Source organism: Haliotis cracherodii, unplaced genomic scaffold, assembly GCF_022045235.1.
Source record: "Haliotis cracherodii isolate W230 unplaced genomic scaffold, xgHalCrac1.p SCAF_4, whole genome shotgun sequence".
NCBI lineage: Eukaryota > Metazoa > Mollusca > Gastropoda > Lepetellida > Haliotidae > Haliotis > Haliotis cracherodii.
In genome coordinates, this window is record NW_027266297.1 from 65,191,047 (window position 1) to 65,218,102 (window position 27,056).

Below are 27,056 nucleotides of genomic sequence, written 5' to 3' on the forward strand. Positions count from 1 at the left end.
ATTGATCCCTTCAAGTAAGTATCAGTGACAAAGGAGGTGTAAAACTCCTGAAAAAGGTCATAGTCTGGGACATCAATGTGATAATATGTCACAAAGGGACATCCGCTTTTTGACGACGAACACACATATATTTCTAAAGGCCATGGAAATAATTACCATAGCAATGCCCTCATAATCCTGATGGTTACATGGTGGAATGTATGACAAGTTTACGTGAAACGAGAATTACAGAAAGAAATTCATCAACGAGTCTAGGTACCATACTTTTATTGAATTGAATCACCTGAATCTATGAGCACAAAACAAATTAGTAAAGGTACATATCACATAACATTTAAATTTAGTATTTGATGGAGTAATAGGTATTAAGCAGTCTCACTAGTTCATCAGCAGGTGCTTGACGCTGACAGCTGTTTGGGAGTCTTGCTCTCCACTGCAACGTTAGAGCCACAAAACTGAAATCTGCAATGATAAAATAACGTGATGGACTCAGTGACCACGTCATGGTAGACAGATAGATAGATAGAAAAATTGTCTATATTTCCTGCAGTATTGAAGATACATTATATAAGACAGATACATGAATATAAATGAAAACTAAACAAAATAGTTACATATCATAGTGTAGGGGTATGAACAAATGCTGTCACTTGTTAACATAATAAGAAACTAGTAGCATATATTTTAACTCATAAATAAAACCCAAGGTCTTCCATGCAATCGGGCAGTTCGCTAAAGAGGAAAAACATGATAACATCATCATCATTCGACCAAAGGTCTACAGCGCAATTCACATAGGTAATATATAAAATAGTTTCGAACATTTCATTTCTTTCTTGCATAAGAGTTCATGATCTTCAGCAACCCATGCTTGCCATAAAAGGCATCTAACGGTATTGGGTGGTCAGGCTCGCTGACTTAGTTTATGCATGTCATCGATCCCAATTGCGCTGATCGATGCTCATTATGTCAATCACTGGATTGTCTGGTCTAAACTCGATTATTCACAGACGATTATTCGTCATATAGCAGGAATATTGCTGAGTGCGGCGTTAAACTACAAACAAACAAACATGACATAAATATGTGTTTGAAGGCCATCGGAACTGACATATCCCATCGCACCAAAGCAGTTTACAACCATGAATGCTGCCATCGAAAAACTGTCATGTCAAATTGGTATCACGGAAACCAGGCATCTGTACGTGTATCTTACATCAATGGAATAATAAAGAATACTGACGAGAGTATCATTTACCACAAGTTCAAGGATAGCAACAGTAATCTGACTTACAATTCTACCTCAAAGCAAGGAAACAGATTTATAAGTGTTTGTCACATGAAAAAGATGGTACCCAAAATCAGAAAGAAAATGACAAATGTGCAAGTGACTATTCTCTTAAAGACATATGGAAGATATTTTGACAGAACATTAACTAAAAGAGATGGGTACAGGATTTCCACGAAATATAAGTTAACAGCACACAAGACATTATAGATGAAGATTTTGAAAGATTTGAAAATATGACACACCAAAGCCAGAGAATAACCGATGTTGATTATCTCTTGCAACAGTTTCCATTGGGCATTAAAGGCAAAATGGTGGTATTTATATGAATGGTTCACTGAAAATCAGTGATGACACCAGGTTTCCGCGAAAGAGGTAAAATTATCTAAAGGACCAGAATATCAATGATATTGATGAATGATGTGATGATATGATTATTCCATATGCAGTTTGCATTTTCAGTGACGGAAGAGTTCATCCAAACAATTACGGAGGTATTAGTCTTCTAGATGTTAATGGAAAACGTTTCACAAAGATATTGAAGAAACAATTAATGGGCAGAAACGGGCAGCAAATTTCACGAAGAACACGCATTTCCATGTCACAGTAGAGGAAATTTGACCACAAATAACATATTTATCCTATAGCCAGTTATTTAGAAGTATTTTGCGAAGCGAAAAGGAAGAATGTATGTAGAAATTATAGATTTTTTCAAACAGCTTGACGGAACAGCACTTTCTTGTACTAAAGGAACATGGATTAGGGGGAAAGACGTTAACGTGTGACCACGTGCAATAGTGTAAGTGATTACTTCAGTTGTGAAGCAAATGTGAAGCCCAATATTATTTGATTGTAATTTCAATGAATATCTTGACAGGAAAATTCTGAGTGCAGAGGAATCTTTTGAGGTGAACTATTGGAAAAAAACTATTTTTTACTTTGTTTGGGGCTGATGATGTGTTTAATGGAACCGACACTGTCTTCATGTTATAACAAAATATTGGTTTCTGAGTGATATTTGTAATAAATGACCGTGCACAATGATAAAACTAAAACCGTGGTGTTTAAAGAGAAGCTGAGACAAGTGCTATTACAATGGATGCCCGATTCAGATGTTTCCTAAATAGAAGTATCTCGGGGTGTTGTTCACATTTAAATTATCGTGGATCAAAACCCATTTATAATTGTCATAACAAGACAATCAGCGTTGTGATCACTGAGATTTAACCGTAAATTCAGTTAGGCGGTATGAAGTTGGATGAAAGTTTGCCTTTAGAAGTGTAGTTTATAATTATGGCAATGAATCCATATGACAGAATATATACCAAGACTTGTAATAACATTAATATTTCTCTTGGCATAAGGACATGAGCGGCCAAATAGATCGTTTTGTTCTCATAAGGCTTTGGGTACGTGTGGATTGATCAGTGTGTATGGACATCATGGACATCATAAATTACAAAAACCTGTTTCCTTATAGATTGCTTGCTGCCTGGATGAATGGAGGGATGTTTGGTTGATTGGCAGTTCTATTCCTTGCAAACAGTGATAAATGGTTTTATCATATAATGAGTGGATTTCTCGGTTGGATAAAGCCAACGGATAAAAACGATATCCGTTTTGTTACCTGGTTTCATTGTGTCGCTGTGTGTACATCTGACTACACTCCGTAACGTTATGACAGGATAGGCAAACTTTAACACAAATGTGACGTCTCATAGACTAGGGCAGTTACTCTAGCGGACAGACCGATGGATTGCCGCGAAAGGTAAGTAGAAACAATTTGTGTAGGTAATTGTTTTGCCTATATGTAGTTACGCCGCTGTATGAGAAACAGGTGTCAGTTGGAACTATATTGATTGTTGTCACTGTCCGACGGACACGTCACTTTCCTTTTGACGTAATATATATTAATGCTCACATTCCAGGAAAACTTGCAATGTTTAGGGAATGTTTGTGAGAGATATGAAGAGATTTTTCGAGCACAGAACTGAAAAAATGACATTATATGACAAAGAGGTTATCAAGGCTCGCTAAATACATTGTTTATTCCTAATACAGGATAATTACCATCCCCAAACACACTAGCGTGATAACCTCAATGTATTACTTACTGTTGTGTGTTCTCCCCCTCTACGACCTTCACCTTGGATATAAATAGAGTAGGATGACGCAGATTAAGCGGGTTCCAGTCTAAAGGTTTGTACCAGTGAGCATTCTCCTCCCACCGGATTGTAAACTTTGTCAGCTGACCAATCTCTTTCGTTGATGTCACAACATAAGTATAGGATTTGCCTGGTGTCAGATCTATATGGCTGAAAAGTCGACAGAGAAGCTTTTTAAAATAAAGAGAGAAAAAGTATATTGCCTTTCAAGAAGCACATAGAACCATCTGCTTCAGTGTGACGAACTATGTAGTTTGCTCACATACTTAAAATCGTATTATATATGCAATGATGTTGATATAATTAAACATGGACTAATTGTGGTATGTAAGGTGAGGTGAGATGAGATTGGGTTTAACGTCGCCTGCGAGATTATTGCACTTTTATATTGCACGTTTGTGTTTGGCTGCTTGTACTAGTCAGAACTGATGTCGAGTTATAGTGCTAGCCCACTGAGATACCATGCTGCAGTCCTTGTTTTGCCCGTTTAATGCCGAGCCCAAGACAGGGTAACAACAGAAACCACCTTTTAACGTCGTTTGGTATGACACGGCCGGGGATCGAACCCCGGACCTTTCGATCTCCGGCGGACAATTTGCCACTAGACCACGGAGGCGGTCTCGTTATGAAAGGTAAATCTTTGGTAGAAAAATGTGGATTTATATCAAGCCCCAAACAATCAACCCCACCCACCAGAATCAAACGTTCGGTCTCAAAGTCGGTTCTTATATGTGTTATGTCCTAATTCCTATTATTCCAAATAAACTTTGAGTTAATCTGTATGATAACGAATTGACAAGGGAAGTTTACTCGTCAGTGAGCTGTATCTCCTCGGTGTGTCCTTTGCTGCCGGTAAGTGTAGCATATACATCGCCCCTCTCCTTACGTGACCCGTGTGGCGCACCCAGTGTAATCTGCAGCTGGTAGTGGAACCCTGTAAAGTACGTATACAGATAGGTGAGGTGAAATGGAGTCTAACGTCGCGTCCAAGATTATTGCACTTATATAGCGACGTGCATGCACGTGTGTGTCTGTGGCTGCTTGTACTAGTCCGGACTGATACCGATTTACAGTGTAAGCACACTGAGTTACCATGTGTGGCATGGTTTCACGTGAATGCCCCACTCAGACACGGTATACTGACTCCTTGTTTTAGCCCTTAATGTCGAGCGCCAGACATGGTAACAACAAGTACCATCTTTTAACATCTTTTGGTTATGACGTTCTGATGGCGGACGCTCTACCACTAGACCACGGAGGCGGACAACGTATAAAGATAACCGGACACTCATACAAGTATATATACATAAACACGTACATTTTGTCTCTGTAGGAGCAAAAAGGAAATTACAACACATTCGTTTCATGATCATGACACACAGAGGGCTAGTGAACATTTTTTAAGTTTGAGGCAAAATAAATATACATGGGTTTTTTAACAAATTAGTTTGTACATCTATTCTCATCCCCTCCCGTTTCATGAGTCTTGACGTTGGCGGTTTGGCATGACAAGACCATTAATTGGTTAGGTTAAAGGCATAAGGATGACACAGTATACAAATAATGTTATTTAAACGGGTGGTTTAGGGTAAACCGATGTAGGAGTATATGTAGCTGGTTATGTATGACAATATCTACACCTGAATCTACAAGTGAAACCTTGATGTGAAACCTGATCACAGAACATTATCTATAAAGATGTGTGGTAAAGCATGACACATGCCGAGATTTATCAAACGTGATTTAAGCTATTGCGAAATGGATTGTAACCTTAATCATGACGCTGATGAATACATATATTCAGGTATCCCTGTTGTCTTTAGCAGATATTGATTGCGATCTTTGAATGTCACCTGCAGTGCGGTACACTTGCATTGTGTCCAGCTTTAAGCGTTGTTATTTACATCCACGTAAGTGTCTAGCCGACTCATATTTCCAACCAAAGTAATGGTTGGCGTGTGTGTTGAGCTGAGAGTGCAGGGCCCACTTGCACGAAGCGATCTTAGCGCTGAGTAGAGCTGGTAGGGTTACTCGGGTACTCGGGTCGGGTGGGTCCTGAGTAGGACCAGAGTACCCTCTGGACTACCCGCCGGGACCCAGGGTTAGTAACGTGATATATTGTTTAATGACAAAAACCTACTATAGCCCAGTGGTAACACTACAAACCGCTAACGTTCGCATTTCCTTCTAACGATGAACAAATTCCTTTTGACGTGTATACCTTTGAGTAATGATAAAGCTTCAGTCAACTTCAGTGAACGCATGATCTGACTGTTTGATACATGTATCTAAATAGTTTTAGCCAGGGCTGCGGTAAAACAATCACCAATCAGACATTTTGTTCCCAACTCTTGAGACCTGCAGTGGGTCGGGTAATAGGGGTTCGGGTACCCGGGTAGTAAATTTGGACTCGTCCGAGCCCTAGCGCTAAGACTATCGTAAGCCTACCTAAGTATGGGAGTTATGGTAATCTTAGGGCTAAGATCGCTTTGTGCAAGTGGGCCCTGGTTAGATCTGACGTTTGGTGAAAAATGAATTAGTTGTCGACTCAATAACGCTACTGGTCTACCAAAATAAAGTATATTATACATGTTATTATTCTTCACACATCTGATGTGTTTTAACTAAATTCAGATGTTCAAATCTTAAAATAGCTTTAGAAACTGGCAGATATAGTAAAACAGACCGTTCACTCAGATTCTGTAACTATTGTGGTAGTAAGGGAGTTAATGTCATTGAGGATGAATTCCATGTACTCTTTAATTGTAATTTATATTCTGCCCTAAGACAAAAATACCTTGTTAATCTTCCTATGCCTACTCATTACAGTAATTCTCAAGTAATAAATATTCTTAGTAATTATAATGAGCAAACATTATTTCTAGTTTGTAAATTCTTATATTATGCTCACAAAATAATTAATCATAAATTCTGTGCCCTGTAAATGTCATGATCACATGTCTGTAATTTGGGCCATTGGCCTTTTACTGAATAAACATGTCTGTCTGTCTGACATCTGATGTCCGTAAGTATAGGAGTCATGTACATGACTGTGTCATACTTTACCTGACACTGATAAGTATGATTAATATTAAATGATCCCTTCATGAAACCGATTGTAAGTATTGTCTGCTTGTGTATATACGACCTTACTTACGACAATAGGGCGCAGTCGAACCAGTCTTCAAGAAATACTTCACCAGCGTTTGTTTGTTGTTTGGCTTAACACGGTCACCATGGTAACCCATATAACCACATCCGCCTCCGCTGCATGGAATACATTTGCCAGCCTAAAATGAAACTAGATCGGCTTTTTTACAATCATTTGACAAATGCTGATGTTTTTGTTGTGTTTCACAAAGGCTCCAAACGACTGTTCTTGAAGCACACATTCAACGATGAAACACAATCTACACATTAATCCCAGTAGAAAACATCATGACAATTTGCACTACATGTTTTTCAATGTATTTTTCATGCTGCTGCGCTGTTAACGTTTTTGCTCGAATTTGACTTGATATGAGGTATTATTCCGGCGAAGCCTTTGAATTAAATTTAACATATTGGTTGATAGTTTTCTAATGTTTCTTTCAACGACAGCGGTAATATCATCCGTTGTTAATCTGTACATAGTGAAAATAGGGCATGAAGAAGGTATGTGACACCGTTATCCCGTGACACCGACACCGACACCGTTAGACTGAAAAAACGACTCATGGTCGTTGGTTTATCGTAAATAAATCACTGCTGGGGGAATAAACCATGAGGAGCCAAGACCCGAGTGGTTTATTCTCTATGCAGTGTTTTATTGCACGATAAACAACGACCACGAGTCGATTATTTCTTATATGAGAAAACATGTACAGCCTCTTTATGGATGATGATAAAGTGTAAAAGCTTTAAAATTTTACCCGCATTTTAATAATGATGACTCCCTCATTAGAATCCGACCTCGCAATGTCGGACAAATCCATTTTATGAACAGATAGGTTTGGTATTGGTATTTCCCGCATATACTAGCAATCCTCACGTCGATTATCTGTACCATTTCTGCTTTGCCCAGCGACATTTATGGGCAACAACTTACTGGACACTTCCCTCTCAAAATAACGCATTCGTGACCTACTCGTGTTATTCCGGGACAAGCCGAATAGCGACTCGTGCCCCTCTCATGGCCATTTTTGCGACCGGGTTCTGTCTTAGCGCAAATGGGCATACTCGTTGCGTAATGGTTCACAGATATTTCCCAATATATTATATATATTTCAGATGCAATTTAAAGCACACCTGGACATGCGGAATTATACAGTATGATTGAACACATTTAACTGTGTCTTGGGTGTATTTTAAAATGCAAGACATATGTAAAATCAAAAATTATTTCTGAGGGATTCTTTGACGAAGAACTTGAAATCATGCTTGCATTCTGATTGGTTTGTCGAATATTCGCACATAAGCTTCATCGATAGGGGGACGAGTCTTCTTGCAGGTTACGGAAAGGGGCGAGTGGGGACGAATGAAAATAACGTCGACCAATATATGACGTCATCAAGTTGCGAGCGCATATTCGAATCTCCACAGAAGTGACGTCATGATAGAACAATGTTTTATCGTGAAATAAACCACGCTTCGTTCATCATTGTTCCTTGCGATTTTTCGTGTAGCCATCTTATATAATCTGTGATAGGGGCTGTCGGGTAGCCCAGTGGTTAAAGCGTTCGCTCTTCACGCTGAAGACCCGGGTTCGATTCCCGACATGGGTACAAAGTGTGAAGCCCATTTCTGGTGTCCCCCGCCGTGACATTGCTGGAATATTGCTAAAAGCGGCGTAAAACCATACTCGTTCACTCACTCACTCACTCACTAATCTGTGATAGATATCCAATTATAAAAACTCCTGCGTAACACTGAAGTGGCATGTTCCAACCAGTTCAACCTGGTTTTTCTATTAGTGTACGTTGACTTTATAACTCACATTGAAATCTTCGTAACTGTTACACTTGTAGGCTTCAAATGGGCATCTGCTGTTGATGGATTCCGTAAAGAGCGCATGTGAGCGTTTATGGCTGCAGTCAAAAAAGGTTTTGACGCCTGAAAAACGATGTAACACCAGTTTGGTACAATGTTAGAGACAGTGTGATGTCATCAGCATCCGTTTCAATAAGTCTTTGTCTAACTAATTAAATCAATTAAATCAGCGTTATCCTATTAGTCCATGAATGGCAAAGCTTTCTCTTACTACTTATTTCGTAATGTAATTGGCACGGGTGTCCAAGCAAAAGATTTCATAGCAGGTACATGTATACACTTGCCAATTCATTCGCCACTTGATGTACTACAGTAAACTACGGATATAACGAACTTACTTTTTTGTCCCTAAATTTGCTGTAAATATGCTTATACCGAACTACGGTTATAACGAACTAAAATTAGTTGTCCCTTTGAGTTCGTTATAACCGTAGTTTACTGTATTTCACACATACGAATGCACCTTACTCAAGTGCTTCTAAAAGGATTATGTCCAATCCTACATATTATTCGCGATGAAAGTTTCACCTTTTTGTATCTACAGTCTAAAATATAGTACTTTCAAATAAAGATATACAAAATATGTGATGTTTCATTCAACATGAAATGTTATGGTGCCATGCCATTAGATCACAGGGTGGACGTTCAAATTCATAATGCCCTATAGAATAGGTCTTCAGCAACCCATGCTTGTCGTAAGAGGCGACTAACGGGATCGGGTGGTCAGTCTCGCTGACTTGGTTGATGCACGTCATCGTATCCCAATTGCGTGGACCGGTGCTCATGATATCAATCACTGGATTGTCTGGCCAACACTCGATTATTTACAGACCGCCGGCATATAGCTGGAGTATTGCGGCGTAAAACAACAAACCAAAAACACTTAGGAAAGAAAGTGACACACCACCCTCCAAATACACACACCGTCAAACAATGCCCCTCCGCGAGTGTGTGATACGGAATATTGAACCTTTAGTTGACTCAAATTCGAAAATAGTTTCGCATAAGGTGGAAAGGACCCACGATGTTCCAGAAGTGCACTCTCTCTTTCTAGAAGGAATCCTTTCACTTCTGAAGGGCAATTTACTATTTTTCTTACGACTATTGACATATGGTTTAAGTACAATCAAAGGTCACCATTACGAGTTTTTAAAGTTGAATAAATGTGGCAGTATAAGTACCGAACCCTTGAGAATCTCACAACCTTCCCTCAATGTCATGACACATTAGTCAATTCGTCATCGTGAAGTCTTCCAAGCGATCGCGCGAAGACGTGACAATTTCCGGAATATGTGACTTTGCTTACATTTGACTTACATCTTTATTGACTACTTTCTGGAGATCACTATATGTCACTCATATCAATTTTGAGACGTTAGAAATTATTTCATCTTCTTTTAAATTGACAAACGACCTTTGGAATGTTCTGATGACACACTTTGTATGTCGTGTTCATTTCCGAATACTCATGGCACATCAATTGTGCCATATTATCACTCAGACATTGTGACCACAAACGTAAACAGTTTTCTCTCAAATATTACATGGACTTGCTGTTTCTCTTTTTGTAAAATTCTCATCACCGTATCTCAAAGAAGTTGATAGGTTTGAACCGACATAAAGTTAGTTAAGTATGATGAAATTTTGTAGGCATAGAGTTTTAACAGTCAGCAGTATGTCAGCGCATATTTTGTGTTACCATTTACTTCAACTTGTAATGCCTTCAACTAAACATGTATAAGTTTGCCAGTTTGAAAATGATAAAGTTTGCAGTTGCTGCAAAAATACCCGGGGTATTTATGTAATTGGTTAACAATTTAATTTATCCTACGGTTTTATGAACACACAATGCCATAAAGAATGTGGTCAAATATAGCAAATGTTATATTTGGGATAAAATCTTACCTTCTGTAAAGTACATATTCTCGTACATTTTGGGGTTGAGTCCCGTCTGGCCTTCGACCCCCACACCACCATAGTGAGGCAGCTAGTCGCCAGCACACAAAGTGAGGTTGTGTGGGTTCGAATTCCGGATGGGACTCAACCAAAAAAAGTACGAGAATCTGTACTTCAAAAAGAAAGTGTTATCCCAAATATAACATTTGTTACCTATTGTTTTACTTCAAATAAAAAGATGTAACAAGTAATATATTGGCTGTTGAATGCCATGGGAAAAATGTGTTGCAGAATCAGAGGAAAAGAAGTGTATGTCATGTGTGGACGACATTTCAAAAGTTGATGCATCAGGTGCAAACAAATATGTCTGATGACATTCTCTATTTTGACTTGTACCATATGTGTATTCAGGTGAACACTTGACTTGAATTCCAGGCGTTTGTGACGGGTGCCACTGGTGGGACAGAATGCACTTTCCTTTTCGCGAACACATGGTATCATCGCTATTTGAAAGTGATTCATAAACACATGCTGATGATATTGTGGGATTCGTTACTATGAATTCTGCTTTTATCAGAGATTTGTTATCATTAAGAAAAACGAACTTCGTTTTTATTTCATTTTTTCAGATGGTATTCATTTATACTGACAGAGTGACTTGTTGACTCATTTTTCTACCTCCAGCCAACATCCCCGACCCAGAGCAGTAAATGGTCGGTCCATAAATATTGGTCTCCGAAAGAATATAGTTTAAATGCCAACCTGGTATTTCTAGATCTATCGGGCATATTTTCGTAGCATTCTTAATTACTGTTTGGTTTCTTTGTCGTGGTGTCTCTGTGATTATCACATCATTCCATTCTAAGGCCCTATACGCATGACCATAATCTCACCGCCTTGAAGTCCCTCGATCTTTATATTTGACACGGCGTTCTTCGCGTCACATCCGGGTTGTGTTAGTCCGCCATTAGGGTAATAATCCACGTGACCGCACGGTTGCTTCATCCCTAGACCTGGGAGTGAGGCAATTTTCTTTGACATTAAACAAATCTGTGTGGCTTCTCCGTGAATCACAACAAAAGAAAACATGGCATCACAAATTCCCCCACACTGTGTTTACGTTCCTAGCTGCGGAAGTGTCGAAGTACGTTGTCGAACAAATTATGACATCACTGGTCATCGCAGCTATTGGGGGTACAGGTAGCCCAGTTTTCAAAGGCACTGGTGCAGAGTTGCATCCCTTGGGCACGCCAGAAACATGATCATGGATTCGAAGCTTAGTTCTCCTCGATTATGTGTCTATGTTTGGCGGCACGGTTCTCGAGCTTGTGGGTTTCACCAAAGGGGCATCACTTCCCACATTAAGCTGACACGCCGGGATATAACTGGGATACTGTTCAAAGCGGCGTAAAACCAAATTCACTCAGTCACTCATTTTGGCTATTATTAGTTCATTCCTAGCACGGTTGGTTACCATTGCAGTAGTATATACCTAGTTTAAGAAGGGATTCTCCATTGGTGTGTATGATGTCAACAAACATGGCGTCGGTCGGGTCGAGCCTCACTTTGACATCAGTGCCCTGGAAGTAAGGTTCTGCTGGGTCCAGACCTTGGTAAAAGAATCGTTTCATAAATTGTGAGATATATATGAGAAATTGACAGGTGTTTCAGCAAAACGTGAGAGCACGTAACCTCTAGGTTATTCCGCTACCATTTTGCCTTGTAGTTTTGCATGATTAGATGACATCATGACATGTTGTTGCTATCGACCATGTATTTAGAAATGATGTGAGGGCTGTTTGGGAGATATTTATTTACACCAGTTCATGGTTGCATTAATTAATTCATCGTTCGCTGAACTTATATTTTACATTCAAGTTTTTAAAAAAGGGTTAAATTGGTCGTGTATTAACCTACCACTATTACTATAATATCATTTATTATAAAAAAAATTATAAACGTTACCCGTGATTCTTCCAACGTACTGGATTCTCTCCCCTGCATAACCAGCTGCATGAGCTCCCAAACTGTGCCCAATCAGATGAAAGTCTTCAGGCTTGGCGTGACCTACAGTCTGTAACACATGCCATGGTTACAAAACCAACTCACAGGACACAATTAGTAGAGAGATGTGGCGTTGGAACAATCTGGCTAGTATCACACAAGCAGTTCGACAGGACAAGGAGCAGATTGTACAAATATATACATAATATGTGTGAGAGTCAGGAAAACAGAGCCCTGCCAAGCTTTTCCTGGCCTACAAAACAAAACAAAGAATCAAAAGTTCATTAAAATATATGCACTATGAAACGTCATAAAATTTGGTGTGCGAGTCAAGGAAGTTTGGGAGTGTAGTTTTTGTTATACTTCAATCATTGAAATACACTTTCGTCCGAAATAAACAAATGATATGAATAAACATCTCCAGACATGTCACTGAACTTTACCCATTCACTTGACATATGATGATATGAATAGACAGCACCTGTTGCCGACTAAGGGTGGTGGGGAGGTCTGGAGGTTCAAGCGTTCATGCCCGTGAAGATCCGAGGTAGAATAGGTCTTCAGCAAACCATACTTGCCTTAAATGGCGACTATGCTTGTCGTAAGAGGCGACTAACGGGATCGGATAGTCAGAGTCGCTGACTTGGTTGATACATGTCATCGTATCCCAATTGCGTGGACCGATGTTTATGCTGTCAATCACTGGGTTGTCTGGTCCAGACTCGATTATTTACAGACCGCCGGCATATAGCTGGAATATTGCTGAGTACGGGGTTAAAACAACAAACCAAAAACACTTAGGAAAGAAAGTGACACACCACCCTCCAAATGCAAACACCATAAAACAATGGCTCTCCGCAAGTGTGTGATACGGAATATTGAACCTTTAGTTGACTGATCAAATTCGAAAATAGTTTCGCATATGGTGGAAAGGACCCCCGATGTTCCAGAAGTGCACTCTCTCTTTCTAGAAGGAATCCTTTCACTTCTGAAGGGCAATTTACTATTTTTCTTACGACTATTGACATATGGTTTAAGTACAATCAAAGGTCACCATTACGAGTTTTTAAAGTTGAATAAATGTCGCATTATAAGTACCGAACCCTTGAGAATCTCACAGCCTTCCCTCAATGTCACGACACATTAGTCAATTCGTCATCGTGAAGTCTTCCAAGCGATCGCGCGAAGACGTGACAATCTCCGGAATATGTGACTTTGCTTACATTGACTTACATCTTTATTGACTACTTTCTGGAGATCACTATGTGTCACTCATATCAATTTTGAGACGTTAGAAATTATTTCATCTTCACAAACAAAAGTGAACAAGTGCATATTGTGTCTGAATTGCATACTAGCTACTTCCATCGTTGACACGTCAGTTGGTGCAATGGAAATAGTCTATATTAGATAACGGGTTCCCAGTTTACCAGGAGACATCAGATAGCATATAATTCACGTCTAGACTAATATTCTCAACAGCGACTCGAATTTAGTTCTATTACAGCATTTCATCTAAAAGTCTTGTATCGTTTTCTGCATGGATGTGTTATATTTTATTCTAACTTCAGACATACGCGCTTGATAACAAATTACCAGTCATATCAGGTCCCATCGACAATTACAGCTTACTGCAAGCGAAAATGAAAAAAGGTACAACAAATCTCTGTCGAATAGAATAACATGTTTATCTCTTTAAATTCGTCCTTCAGACAATATTTTTTAAAGAACCACTTCAAAATGATTTATTATGTCAGAAATGTGACAGATTACATTTTCGGTTTCTGTCATAGTTATGATAGAATGTTCCATGTACTTTCAAAATATGTTCTTTGGTCGCAGTTGTAATGATATTATTCCGTTTATACATTCGACGTACAACGTTGTTTCTTCAGTTATTCTACTACTCATTTGTACTACTCATTTGTAAACTACTCATTGTGGACAGTTGTTGGCTAACGCCTTCTGATGATCACAAGGGATCAAGGGTTGAGTGAGTTAGGTTAAATGCTGCTTTGTAACAATACAGGTTTTTGGCTTTACGCTTTACAGTAAACTACGGTTATAACGAACTCAAAGGGACCACTAATTTTAGTTCGTTGTAGCCGTAGTTCGTTATATGCATATATACAGCATAACTACAGCAAATAGTCGGGGCAAAAAAGTAAGTTCGTTATATCCGTCAGTTCGTTATAAGTGGATATATAGCGACCGGTGTTTTCTGTAAACTTTCTGTTGCACAATATTAATTTCTTATTCCGGTTTGAGTCAGACTGGATGTGACGACAAAGCAACAAATCGGCTCAATCATAAAATCAGCGTAGATCACATTAATCGTGACCTAAGACAATTACAATAACGAGTCTCGACCACAGAAAACGTGACCATTCTGGCTTTGTAAAAAGTAGACCCTTGCACGAAAGCCATGATTCCTTAGGGCACATGGTGTTATAACAGATTGCCCCAGATCACGCTATATTTTCATGTTGAGCGCTTCCGAACTACCATAATGACTGCTGCATGAAAGGATGAAGCTATTGTTTAAAGACATATGACCAAGAAACACACTGGTATCAGTGTATTATTGCATCGCATATACATATCGTGTGATGACAGACACACGATGAGAGAGTGTGTTGACAACAGCAGAACGTGGCGCGGATGGTAGACGTTCACCACATCCTCCAAAAAATAAATGAATTAAAACTACACACGATAACCAGAGTACCAACAATACCAAGAATTATAATGATACTTACGGTACCTAGAAATGAAAAGAAACCCAAGAATATAAAAAATAACGCAATGTGTGATAGGGCAGCAATGCTATCTTGTCTTTATTTGGCTGTACTGTTGCAAGCTGTGGCGTTACACAACATTCGCCCTCCCACTGCAAGGTTGTCGGCATTGATAATATACACACATAAAAATTAATGTAAAAAATTAAGCCACGCCCTCAAAAGACTACTTTTACTACTACGGAATATCGGGGAATTCCAATTATAGCAATAACCGTCGAGGGAATTCCCTTTCTGCTCAGGGCCTTTTAGCGAAATTCGTGCATAATCATAGTCCAAATCATCTTTCGAGGCCGAAAGCCGAAAAGTTATGAAACAGCAAACGTGCAGACTCGCTCCCCTGGTTTTATTCGCTCCCCTGGTTATTATTTGACCATATCATTTGAAACAGACGCCTTCTCCCGGACATATTTGTTCTCGTTCGATACAGTTCGACTGTTTCAGTTCTTCTTGCTTCTTGCCTTGATTGACAGGTCCGTTTGACTGTGTTTTGATCCTACTCTCTGTTGATTGGCTACAGACTTTGTGGGTGTGTCAAGGTGAGGTGAGGTGAGGTGAAATTGGGTTTAACGTCGCGTCCAAGATTATTGCACTTATATAGTGACGTGCATGTACGTGTGTGTGTTTGTGTGGCTGCTTGTACTAGACTGGACTGATGCCGATTTATAGTGCTAGCCCACTGAGATACCATGCCGCAGTTTAACATGAAAACCCCACTCAGACACAGTATACTGACTCCGAGCCGACCAGTCCTTGTTTTAGCCCCTTAATGCTGAGCGCCAGACAGGGTAACAACAAGTACCATCTTTTACCGTCTTTTAGTATAACGCGGCCGTGGATCGAATCCCGGACCTTCCGCTGTCCGGGCGGACGCTCTACCACTAGACCACGGAGGCGGTCTGGGCGTGTCAAGTTATGTGCATGAATTAAACTGATTCATGACACGCCACATTGTGTATTCCTACTCCTGGAAGAATGTTCATGAATCTTGTCATTTTTTATTACTTTGGTTGTTTTGATTAAACTTTTGTAGATAACACATGTTTTCGTTGTCGAATTTAATTATTATAAGGGTTATTGGGTATATTGTTCTGTTCATTGAGGTATTGATCGAAAATCCGATGTGCAAACTTTTGTACAAATCCGTAGCGTAAATAAAAACTAAACTTTAAATCATACGTAGTGCTGCATGGGAATTTCGAGGATCTCACACTGAACAGATAAAAAATGACTTATTGAATCCTAAAATACCTATGTTAGGGGTGTTTGATGATGTTTAAAACGTATTTCAACGGAAGGGTGCAGGCGATTTGCATTTTGGTGGAACACTCCCGCTTAGTGCAAATTTGCATTTAAACCCAAAACACAATGCTATTCTTAAATTCGGCATCTTGGAAAAGTAATAGCATTGATCAGTCGACGCAAGCATCCTCGTGCATTCGTCTGAGGTTTAGGGCAAAACTATATTATAGTAAACTACACATGGGGCGGAGCAAACAGTATTTTTAATAAATGCCCAAACGTTATGCGAACGTAAATCATTCTTAAATGGTTATTTCTGTACACTGTCTAACCTTGCAAAATACAGTCAATTGTACTTATACAACAACACCTTAACGATTAAGAACTTATCTAAGCTTAATATGAAACTCAAATAATACATTGTCATATTGCTTTACATGTTGTATATTGGAATATTCTATTTGTCCTTATGTACCCCGATGGTGGTTTAATATGAGTAAAAACTGGCACTTATTGGGCTTTGTGTGTTTGTTTGTTGTTTAACGCCGCACTCAGCAAAATTCTAGCTATATGACGACGGTCTATAAATAATCGAGTCTGGACAAGACAATCCAGTGATTGAGCATCAATCTACGCAACTGGGATTCGATGACATTCATCAACCAAGTCAGTGAGACTGACCACTTGATCCCGTTAATCTCCTCTTACAAGCATTGTCGCCTTTTTCGGCAAGCATCTTCACGGGTGATTTGTTAAGCAAATGGAGCAGAGCTTCGTGATCCTATTTTGTTTTTTCTCCAAGTTAACGAGTGATTAGAAAACCACGTGGCAAACACGGGTCCTTGTGGTCCAAGACATTCGCTGCCTTTAAAATATTGAGCGATCATTGTCGTTAGTTGTATACAGATGCGGAACGATTGAATGTATATTATCACGGGGACAGACAGGTACACTATTTGTCTTTGAATGGTGCCGAATAATGTTGGGTTCTTTTGTAGCACACCATATTTTAGGACATCAAGCATGTCAGGCGAGCAGACATTTTGTAATTAACTTTACAAAAATCCAAACACACACACACAAAAAAAAAAGAAAAAAAAAAAGATAGTTCTATTAGGTTCATGTCACCTTCCCTTCAACACGTGTCGCCGAAACCTTCAGTGGATAGGTTTAAAGCTTAATCATGCGTTCCATTTGACAGATTCACATGGCTAAAAGTGACCGTTAAAACAACAATGACGTAAAAAAGAAACATTTACAAGTTACCTGAGACTAGTCTTTTAGCTTTTGCCTTCTATAATGGATATTGATTCAACGTTATTGCTGTACTGTATGTGGGGAACCGCTGTGTAACAGACTGCAAACACCTTCCATAAACCCAGATAAAAGGTTGTGATGAATAGTGACGGAAATTATAAACAGAAAACGCTCCAAGAGTTATAGGGGAGTCACTCTGAGGTATCTATAACTGGAGTGTTTCGTCTTGATGAGTTTCAGTGACAACACACACTTTCAGGTACATCATGAAATCACGTTGCAGAATGTGAACGTGACATGATAAGTGCACCTTTATAGGATAGGGTCGATAAATCTAAAACCTTCTAAACTTTAAAAGGTAATAAATTACCTAAACAAAGAAATTCATTCGCTTGCTGTAGAATGTATTGGGCTATTTTTGCTCCTACTAAACTGTAACTAATGGTTAAATCAGGGTGTAAATATTCGATGAGACAACTTGGAAGTAGGTAAAGGGTTATCATCAACTTGAAGATAGACTGCTAGTTGAGTTGAAGTTGGCCACGACCAAGGTGGTTGGCGCTAGAAAAGTTGGAAATAGTTGAGTTGATTGTTTGTAGTTGGTCTCCTGGCTTGTAGGGGTTCATGTTGCCTCGGCTGGTTGTTGGGAAGGGCGTTTGGCATAGTTGATGATCATAGCTTAACCGCCCCTACTGCCTATTGTCTATCGAAGTAACTCACTTTTTGATTGTGAGCTAGGGGAATTTGTCACTCATTTTGAGAGGCTATTCCGCCTTGTATTGACTGTCTGCTGGATGTGAGGCAGCGCGTTAATTGCTTTGATCGCCCGACGTCGCCTAGTTTTGAGCTTGGTGTGGGGGAAGGTCGCAGACACAATGAGCGCCCCATCTCGCCTTGTGTTAATTGTGAGTTTGTTGTGGGGCAGGGTGTTACTTTGAGCGCCCAATCTCGTCTTGTGTTAATGGTGAGCTAGGTGTGGGGCAGGGTGTTACTTTGAGCGCCCAATCTCGCCTGGTGTTGATTGTGAGCTTGTTGTGGGGCAGGGTGTTACTCACTTTGAGCGCCCAATCCCGCCTTGTATTGATTGCTAGCTTGTTGTGGGACAGGGTGTTACTTTGAGCGCCCAATCTCGCCTTGTGTTAATGGTGAGCTAGGTGTGGGGCAGGGTGTTACTCACGTTGAGCGCCCAATCCCGCCTGGTGTTGATGGCTAGCTTGTTGTGGGACAGGGTGTTACTCACTTTGAGCGCCCAATCTCGCCTTGTATTGATTGCTAGCTTGTTGTGGGACAGGGTGTTACTCACTTTGAGCGCCCAATCTCGCCTTGTATTGATTGCTAGCTTGTTGTGGGACAGGGTGTTACTCACTTTGAGCGCCAAATCTCGCCTTGTGTTAATGGTGAGCTAGGTGTGGGACTGGGTGTTTCTCACTTTGAGCGCCCAATCCCGCCTGGTGTTGATTGTGGGCTTGTTGTGGAGCAGGGTGTTACTCACTTTTAGTGCCCAATCTCGCCTTGTGTTGATTGTGAGCTTGTTGTGGGGCAGGGTGTTTCTCACTTTGAGCCCCAAATCTCGCCTTGTGTTGATTGTGGGCTTGTTGTGGAGCTGTATGTTTCTCACTTTGAGCGCCCAATCTCGCCTTGTGTTGATTGTGAGCTTGTTGTGGGGCAGGGTGTTGATCACTTTGGGGTAGACAAGGAACTGAGATACGAGAATACCCGTCCAGCAGGATACTGGTTGTAGGAGGGTCGTTCAGGGAGCGTCGTAATCACATTGAGGTGGATAATGACATATTGGTGCCCCATCAAATCCCAGTACAGCTCTTCGGATGTTGAGAAGGATCTTACTCACTTTGAGGGAGATAATGAGATATCGGGCCCCCAAAATAATGACATGGACATGAGGTAGGGATCTTATTTACTTGGAGGTAGGTTAGGAAGCGAGCAAGTACCCCGTAGCGTAGGGTCTGATAAAGGAAGGGGGAGTATATGAATCTCTGCGAGGTTGGAGGAAGGTGTTTCATCACTGGCCCGCCAATGGTTGACAATGTGCCGGGTATGGGGGAGAATCGTACTCACTTTGAGGTGGGTGATGAACTGAGCCACAATTGCCCCGACCACTCTGGTGTTTGCTGTGGCCTGGGTGTACAACGTCTTAGAACCACCGCCCCAGTCGACAATGAACACATTGACATCGTGAGTCTTGAGGTACTCGTCCTTGACTTCCTGGAGAACAACACGCACAATGCTCGTTATCATTTTTCAGGTGCCACCGGGCCGACACTGCAGGAAACTATACACCGCACAAGAAATTGCATTTCTTCTGGAGCGACACCTAAAATCAATGTTAATAAACATCTCTGTTTGCAATGTAGTAATGTCCCTCGACAATGATGACAGTCGACACGAACTGAAGTCATCCTTAAGGCGTTTCGCCACGAGGCGTGCGTCACAAAGAAAATAAATTTATGAAAAATACAAATCATGTTTGATTACTTAGTCTGATTATGCAACTACCAGAACTGTTGATTGCATGCAGAGCCCCACATGTTATTTGTCTCGAACGTATCATACTTTTTGCACTCGTCGCTATATGGCTGAAATAATGCCGATGCGACGTTAAATTTTAACTCATACACTCACTTTTTGCAAAGAGGGAAAAACGTATGTTATGTTGAATACTGCATCAATAGGTTGATAAACTGAATGAATGGAAACTGCGGAGGACCAGCAAACAGCGAAACAAACAAATGAGCCACTAACGTGAAGCCATGCTTTTTGACCATTGTCAAAGTAGCCGTGTATGGCGATCTTGGTGGGCTTTGCAGGGTCAAAGTTCGATGAGGTGACAGAGGCCGAGTCGTTGATGGTAACAATTTGTTCTTTCTGTGGATTGTGTTTGGTGTACAGCATGAACTGGACATTGATGTGGTCGGGGGACTCGGGAAGGAAGTTCAACGGACGATGAAGGCTAAAAAATGGCGGGTCGGTTGCGAAACATCCCAGATGGTCGTAGCAAACAGAGGAACCTAGAATGAAATTATGATGTGTACACAGAGCTGTATAATAGGTTTAAATGGAGTGTAAGAGTCATGATTTCGATACCAACATAAGTAATTTTAAACTTTTTAAACCACAATCACACACGGCCTTTAAATCACAACCACACATAGCCTTTAACCACCACCACAACCACACGCGGCCTTTAAACCACAACCACACATAGCCTTTAACCACCACCACAACCACACGCGGCCTTTAAACCACAACCACACATAGCCTTTAACCACCACCACAACCACACGCGGCCTTTAAACCACAACCACACATAGCCTTTAACCACCACCACAACCACACGCGGCCTTTAAACCTCAATCACACACATCCTTTAAATGACCACGGCATTCTTTCTTTAAATCTCAATCACAACAGCCTTTCAACCATAACCACACACAGCATATACACCACCTCCGCACCTAGCATTTCAATCACAATCAGATAAGCCTTAAGTTTAAACCCCAATACACACAGCCTTTTAAACCACAACCACACACAGCCTTTAAACCACAACCACACACACAGCCTTTAAACCTCAATCACACACAACGTTCAAAGCTCATCAATCACACACAGCTGTTGTGTTTCTCTTTCATCGGCATGTCCTGAATGTTGGTTCGAACTCAGCATTGCCCCAATTACTATCTTTGGTTTGTCTGCATCCGATATTTGCTTTCTTCACATATTGAACGGACACACATTTTGTCTCACTCACTCACTCACTCACTCACTAAACACTACCACACAAAACGTGTACCCAATACCATAAAACCTTCATTTGCATGCATTCGAGCCTACACCTCAACTTTGGCACTAACAATATCTTTTGTAGATGGTAAAGAGTCGGTTTTCCAATGTTACAATGAAGGCCCGGGAAATTGAAATAAATGGCGTGGTTACATTACTCTACAACGCGCCTGTTTATTTCTAATGGGCGACAGCTTAAAATGGATGGTGTGAGATCAAGAGTACGTTGCGTAATGACCGAACATCACAAAAATATGAGATAAAACGTTGGTCGTGACTCCACTAAATCGATGCCGAGATAAAAGCCGCATTTCAAAAACCGACATCAAATCATTCTTCACTAGGGCTAAAATCTGCAAAGTTGATATAATTACGGAAAAATGAAACAGGTCCATTCAATCCAATTCGACTGTAAACTTTGCACAAAGCGTTCTGTAACGTGTAAATAATCTCCCCTACAATGGTGGGGAAGATGGCGGGGTTCGGCTTATTGCATGAGGTCATTTAGCATTAGTTCCTATTGAAGATTATTCATGAACCATACAGTAGTGTTAAACCCCCACTTAGCCTTGTGCTCTGACTGCTCGAGTGATTTATATTGGTAATCGCAGTTAGATTGTAATCAATATTACAACATATTTTAGTTTTCGACCATTTGATCTCCTTCAACGGATGTTACTGTTGAACGTCCACAATCGATAGAGGTAACGTGCCCCTTTACACGGCTAAATCATCCCTGATTGATAAGAAACTGACTAATTATTAAAGAAATGTGTGAGTATGAAAAAATAGAAATCTCCTTTCAGCAGAGCATCGATACTTATCCGTTAGGCAGCGTGCTTTTAAAATTGTTTTTTAGCAAATACAGCCAGATACTACGCCTAAGTAATGCTGGAAGAAGCGACCTCTTCAGGGACATCGACACCGAGGCTTGCAACAACTTCAGCTCTCCTCATTTCCAGAACAAATACAGCTGCGTTTGTCTCATGCAAACACGGAGGGGAGGAACAGGACAATCACTTGCCCACCTTGCCCATCACTGCAGACTAATTGCTTGGTATTTTCTCACTTTTTGTGTTGCTTACAATATGATTATCCTTTTTATTTAGTTTAGTCTGTTCGTAACGAGTTAGATTCATGACAGAGAATAATTTTGTCTGCCTGCGTCCCCCAGAGTAATGCATGTTTGATCGGTGATATTTATCAAGCATATTTATGGGTATTCACAAATCCCTGCAGCGTGCCAAAACATTAGCAGTAGAAACATGTCATCTATATTATCAATACTCGTACACTATCGACATTTTGTTTGTTTTTGACCACCATTAAACGTTTTATTGGGATCGGTTTCTTGTGAAGACGCCGTGACTCTAACATGTGACAACATTTATCTAGACTAGGTTGGCCATAATCACAGACATATCAAGCAGAAACACACCTGTTGTTCTGGAGTTAGGGTATGTACTATAAATATCTTAAAGTCGTAAATATAACATCGTACAGTCGGATTCTTATCATATCACTTTCTGGTCAGGTATTTAAATACTTTTTATTTAGCAACATTCTTCCTGTCATACCTAGTATTAAGCTATCAAGTGCGTGTTACGACTGTTCTGACTGTATTACTTGGAAAATCGATGCCTACTTCATCATTATTGTAACATGACCTGGAGGTTTAATGTTAAACATGATGAATAGCGAGATAGGCATTTGTTCTGATGTGACACAATAGGGGATCGCATTATTTGAATGGGAAATAAGCAGGCCTGTATTTAACGGCTATGTAACATCATGCCATCGGGAGCACGGGTGGCCCAGTCGTTTAAGCCGCCGCGATTCGCTGTGCAGAGTTGCGTCCCTTGGGCTCGCCGGAAACCTATGATTGTGGGTTCGAATCCCGGTTCGCCCCGATTGTTTCAAGGTTTGTCAGCACCATACCCGTGCTCGTGGGTTTCACCGAAGTGGTAAACGTCGGAGACCTGCATCACTTCAGGCTTTCCTTCCACATTAAGCTGACACGCTGTGATATAACAGGAATATTGTTAAAAGCGGCGTTAAATCCAACTCACTCACCCACCATGGGTAGTGAATGTGAAAACTGATCACTCCCATAGAAGCAGACAACTGCTCACACGTTTCGAGGTGTGATTCCCCATGGAATCGGAAGCAAAGCTGCAATGAGTTGTTCCAAGCAGTACCCGAATGTTCTTATTACTTAAATGACCCATGGATACACGAGTTGTGCATTGGCGGGTGTTATCTTGGTCTTAACGTTGGCCAATCATACGCATTAATGGAACCACGCCTGGCAGCAAAGCCTCATTACGATTCCGAACCTCTATGAGTCAATTATTAAGACGGTCTTTTTGTCATCCGTCCCTTAAACGTGCACCACTATTTTGCCTTTTACGCCCACTGGAATCTGTTTCGGCAAATAATCGCGGTTGGTTAATCTCTTGCGTTGACGTTACATATTTACCGTCTTTCATAACCTCCGGGAGGTTTCTGTACATTTTGGATTTATTTATTTTAATTACTCTTTCCACCATAATGTTGGTCTTGCTGTGATATAGTGCTCTGCAGGTAGCGCTCATGGGCACGTTTCCAAACACGACTCTTGCCATCATTAAATCGATAATTGACCTCAATTCGTCGCTGAACATGTTGTAACGTCAATGATACAGCTGCCTGACGTTATGACGTCGTGTCCACGCCTTCCTGAAACATCTGTGATTAGCAGTCATATCGTGATGCCAATCAATAGCCGACAACTTTTTAGGCCTGTTGCTTTCAAGGGTTTGTGACCACCTCTTTGTGATGACCTAAACCTAAGCCTGTATTTCGTATTGGTCTGGATATACCCTTTCAAGCTGTTAGTCTTAAATGATCTGTCTTTTGTACGTCCACATGTTTACGACCTTTCAACAATTTCACATCAACGGTTCCATAACCTTCAAATCACTTTAATTGATTTGTCTAGACCTCTAGTAACCCTTTGAAGCATGTAACCCTAGTTTTCATGTCTGCAATTCGAGCGCTACTGACGTGTCTTGTCTTTCCATGATGACGTCGTTCACAGTTATCATCATTCCTATAGCAATGCATGGGTGACCAAAAAAAATAAAGATGTTGCTAGCATGATGTTTGCATGCTTCTTTAGCGAATGCAGTAAGTCTGGATATATTAACCTGGATAATTTCCTGGTGATCACTTAATGTGATCACTATATGAAATGTTTCTGGTCACTCCACACGCGATCCATTTTTTGCTTCCATAATATATATAGCTTTTTTCAGCCTGAAGGCATATGAGGACTGGTTAAACAATATCAACTTTGGGATGACATGCAAGGTTATAAAATTGACGATGACATCTTTCAAATATGATACTTCTACACACGTAGAAATATCAAAATTGAATAGAACATGGAACGTTAATGCACTGTCAGCAAAATAATGAAAAAAAGGAGAAAAGCTACATTGGACGCACACGTTTATCACCTCGGTGGACACAATGAACACAGACACTTTGCTTACAGACCATAACCCGGAAGAAAGATGGATTCGAACGCATAACCAGCAGATCCTGTTACGTATAAGGGACGCAACTCCAAAAGCCACATGTATAGGACCCCTCGGCCTGGTTTTTTTTGGTCTTTGGTCTCATTAGTCGAGACTAGATGACACACCGGTAGCATTCATGGAGAACATCTACAGGTATTTGTAATTAGCCCATATAAATATAAAACGTCAACGCCAAAGAATATGCATAGGCTGTCTACATTTTCTGCATTCTCGCTTATGTTTTTACAAAAGTTGACATAACTTGCACCATCATTTAGACTTTTCGTTTGGTCTTCACTTCTGGCTGGTCGAGTTCCTCAACTTTGAGTCTCTTACCACAGTGATTCAAGCTGTCGTTCCTGTCTCTTTTAGTTTGGCCCTGGTGTTGGTGTAATCGCAGTAATAAAATTAACGTGTTTTCAATGCACGTTGGGGAAATCATTTTTAATCGCCACACCTTGTCATAAATATAGATAAAAACTAGCCATATTTCACATTGTTTTTACAGGATGGGTTATTTACAGTGTGGCAAAACCCATTTATTTCACAGATGAATTCCTAAAACGGTGTTACAGGTGTATATATGGTTGTTGTCAAAAACAGTTTTGTAATTGATGTATCAGTTATAGTGTTGTTACCTATGTGTGAGGTGTTTTACAGATATATACGTTTATCGTTGTTACAAAATTTTGGAGTAGTAACTATAACAGATGGATTAATTTCATTGTTGTTGCAGAGAATATATATAACGCCAAATAAAAGCATAAAGATATGCCATACGCTCGTGTCACATCTAAATAAATATTATGACTTTAGAGGCGTCGTCATTATTACTGTTTAGAAATTTTAGTAAATAGGTCGAATGATTTTGGAAGATAATAGAATGACCCCGGATATGTCGAACTCGTCAAGCCGTTTAAACATTTATCAACTTGTGTTGATATATTTGATATCAAAATATACTCCATGACAATGTCCCCCATGGTACTAAGAGTCATAACTGTGTATGAGGTTTTTCATTTTCATTTAGTAAAAGGAATAGTACTCTTATCCTCTGCCCTTATCATCTGCATGACGAGTTGTTGGTGTGACTTTAGTGAGAGACAAGTTGTCCTTTAACGAGTTTCAGCTGTACATAAAAACATTTACAGCACACGATATTGAGGCTCAGACAAACTGTCAGTACGATCAGGTTTGATTTTAGTCATTCAACACCATACATGTAGTTGTTATCAATCTATTAGTTAATTACTAAAAAGAAACACAAATAGTGTCTCAATTTCACACATGGCGCAAATTAACATGTCCGGACCTAGTCTGGACATAGGAACTTTAACATCCATGAACAAAATCCCGCTCCAAGAAGGAGCGAATTGCAAAACCTGCCTATTTATGTTTAGAAGGTGTTTAACGCTGCACTCAGCTATATGTCAGATATGAGACGGCGTAAAACCTGTCTTAAAGTAAAGGTTTAAATGTGAACGAGGGGAGTCTCGTTTGGCAGGCTGAGATCACATCACACCGTCCATCTTTGACATATTGTTGCTTTCAGTTTAAACGAGACCCGTGTCCCCTGCAGTAAGTTTCAATCATTAAAAAGTTATCAGCATACGAAACTTCAACGAGAGACAGATGTCTCCTGTAATTAGCTCACGTTTGTGTAGCCCCTCTGACAGCTGTAGGCTAACGCAGGCGATGAAAATGCCTAGCACAAGTGACTCCATGCCTTCCTTATAGTCACGAAACAGACATGTCATTCTTGCGTTATCTCGGTTCACTGTGATAAGACGACCAAAGAGGCCGTAGATTATGCATACTAAAGATGTTTGAGGATAAAGTAGAATAAGGGCCCTTTTTGGACCACTGGAAATGCCAATTTATTAAGTTGCAGAAGTATTTGTATTAACATCAGAGATTTAAGAATGAATTAAATATGTAACAGTGGATATCCAAGAGTGGGCAAGAGTCTCAGCTCGGGTCAAAATATTCTCAAATCACCTACATTATAACTATA

General features: G+C 40.2%; 1 protein-coding gene across 1 annotated transcript; it reads right to left on the reverse strand.

Moving 5' to 3' along the window:
• Window positions 1-299: 299 nt before the first annotated feature.
• On the reverse strand, window positions 300-26,805 carry LOC139479070 (pancreatic triacylglycerol lipase-like). The gene is made up of 11 exons (XM_071261820.1): window positions 26,697-26,805; window positions 20,439-20,704; window positions 19,755-19,901; window positions 12,343-12,451; window positions 11,870-11,986; window positions 11,271-11,390; window positions 8,429-8,544; window positions 6,611-6,743; window positions 4,264-4,387; window positions 3,403-3,603; window positions 300-462 (listed from the first exon to the last, which is right to left on the reverse strand). Exons 1-11 carry the CDS (start codon window positions 26,797-26,799, stop codon window positions 387-389), a joined length of 1,512 nt encoding a protein of 503 aa, XP_071117921.1. The 5' UTR covers window positions 26,800-26,805; the 3' UTR covers window positions 300-386.
• Between the last annotated feature and the right edge of the window lie 251 nt (window positions 26,806-27,056).

What these genes read in the sequence shown, in the direction of transcription:
- LOC139479070 (XM_071261820.1), bottom strand. Translation starts at nt 26,799, where the DNA reads ATGACATGTCTGTTTCGTGACTATAAGGAAGGCATGGAGTCACTTGTG. An exon ending in GATCGAGGGACTTCAAGGCG is followed by an intron (nt 8,545 to 11,270) that starts GTGAGATTATGG and finishes ATCGTTTTTCAG; the next exon opens with GCGTCAAAACCTTTTTTGAC. An exon ending in ACAGTTACGAAGATTTCAAT is followed by an intron (nt 6,744 to 8,428) that starts GTGAGTTATAAA and finishes GTTTCATTTTAG; the next exon opens with GCTGGCAAATGTATTCCATG.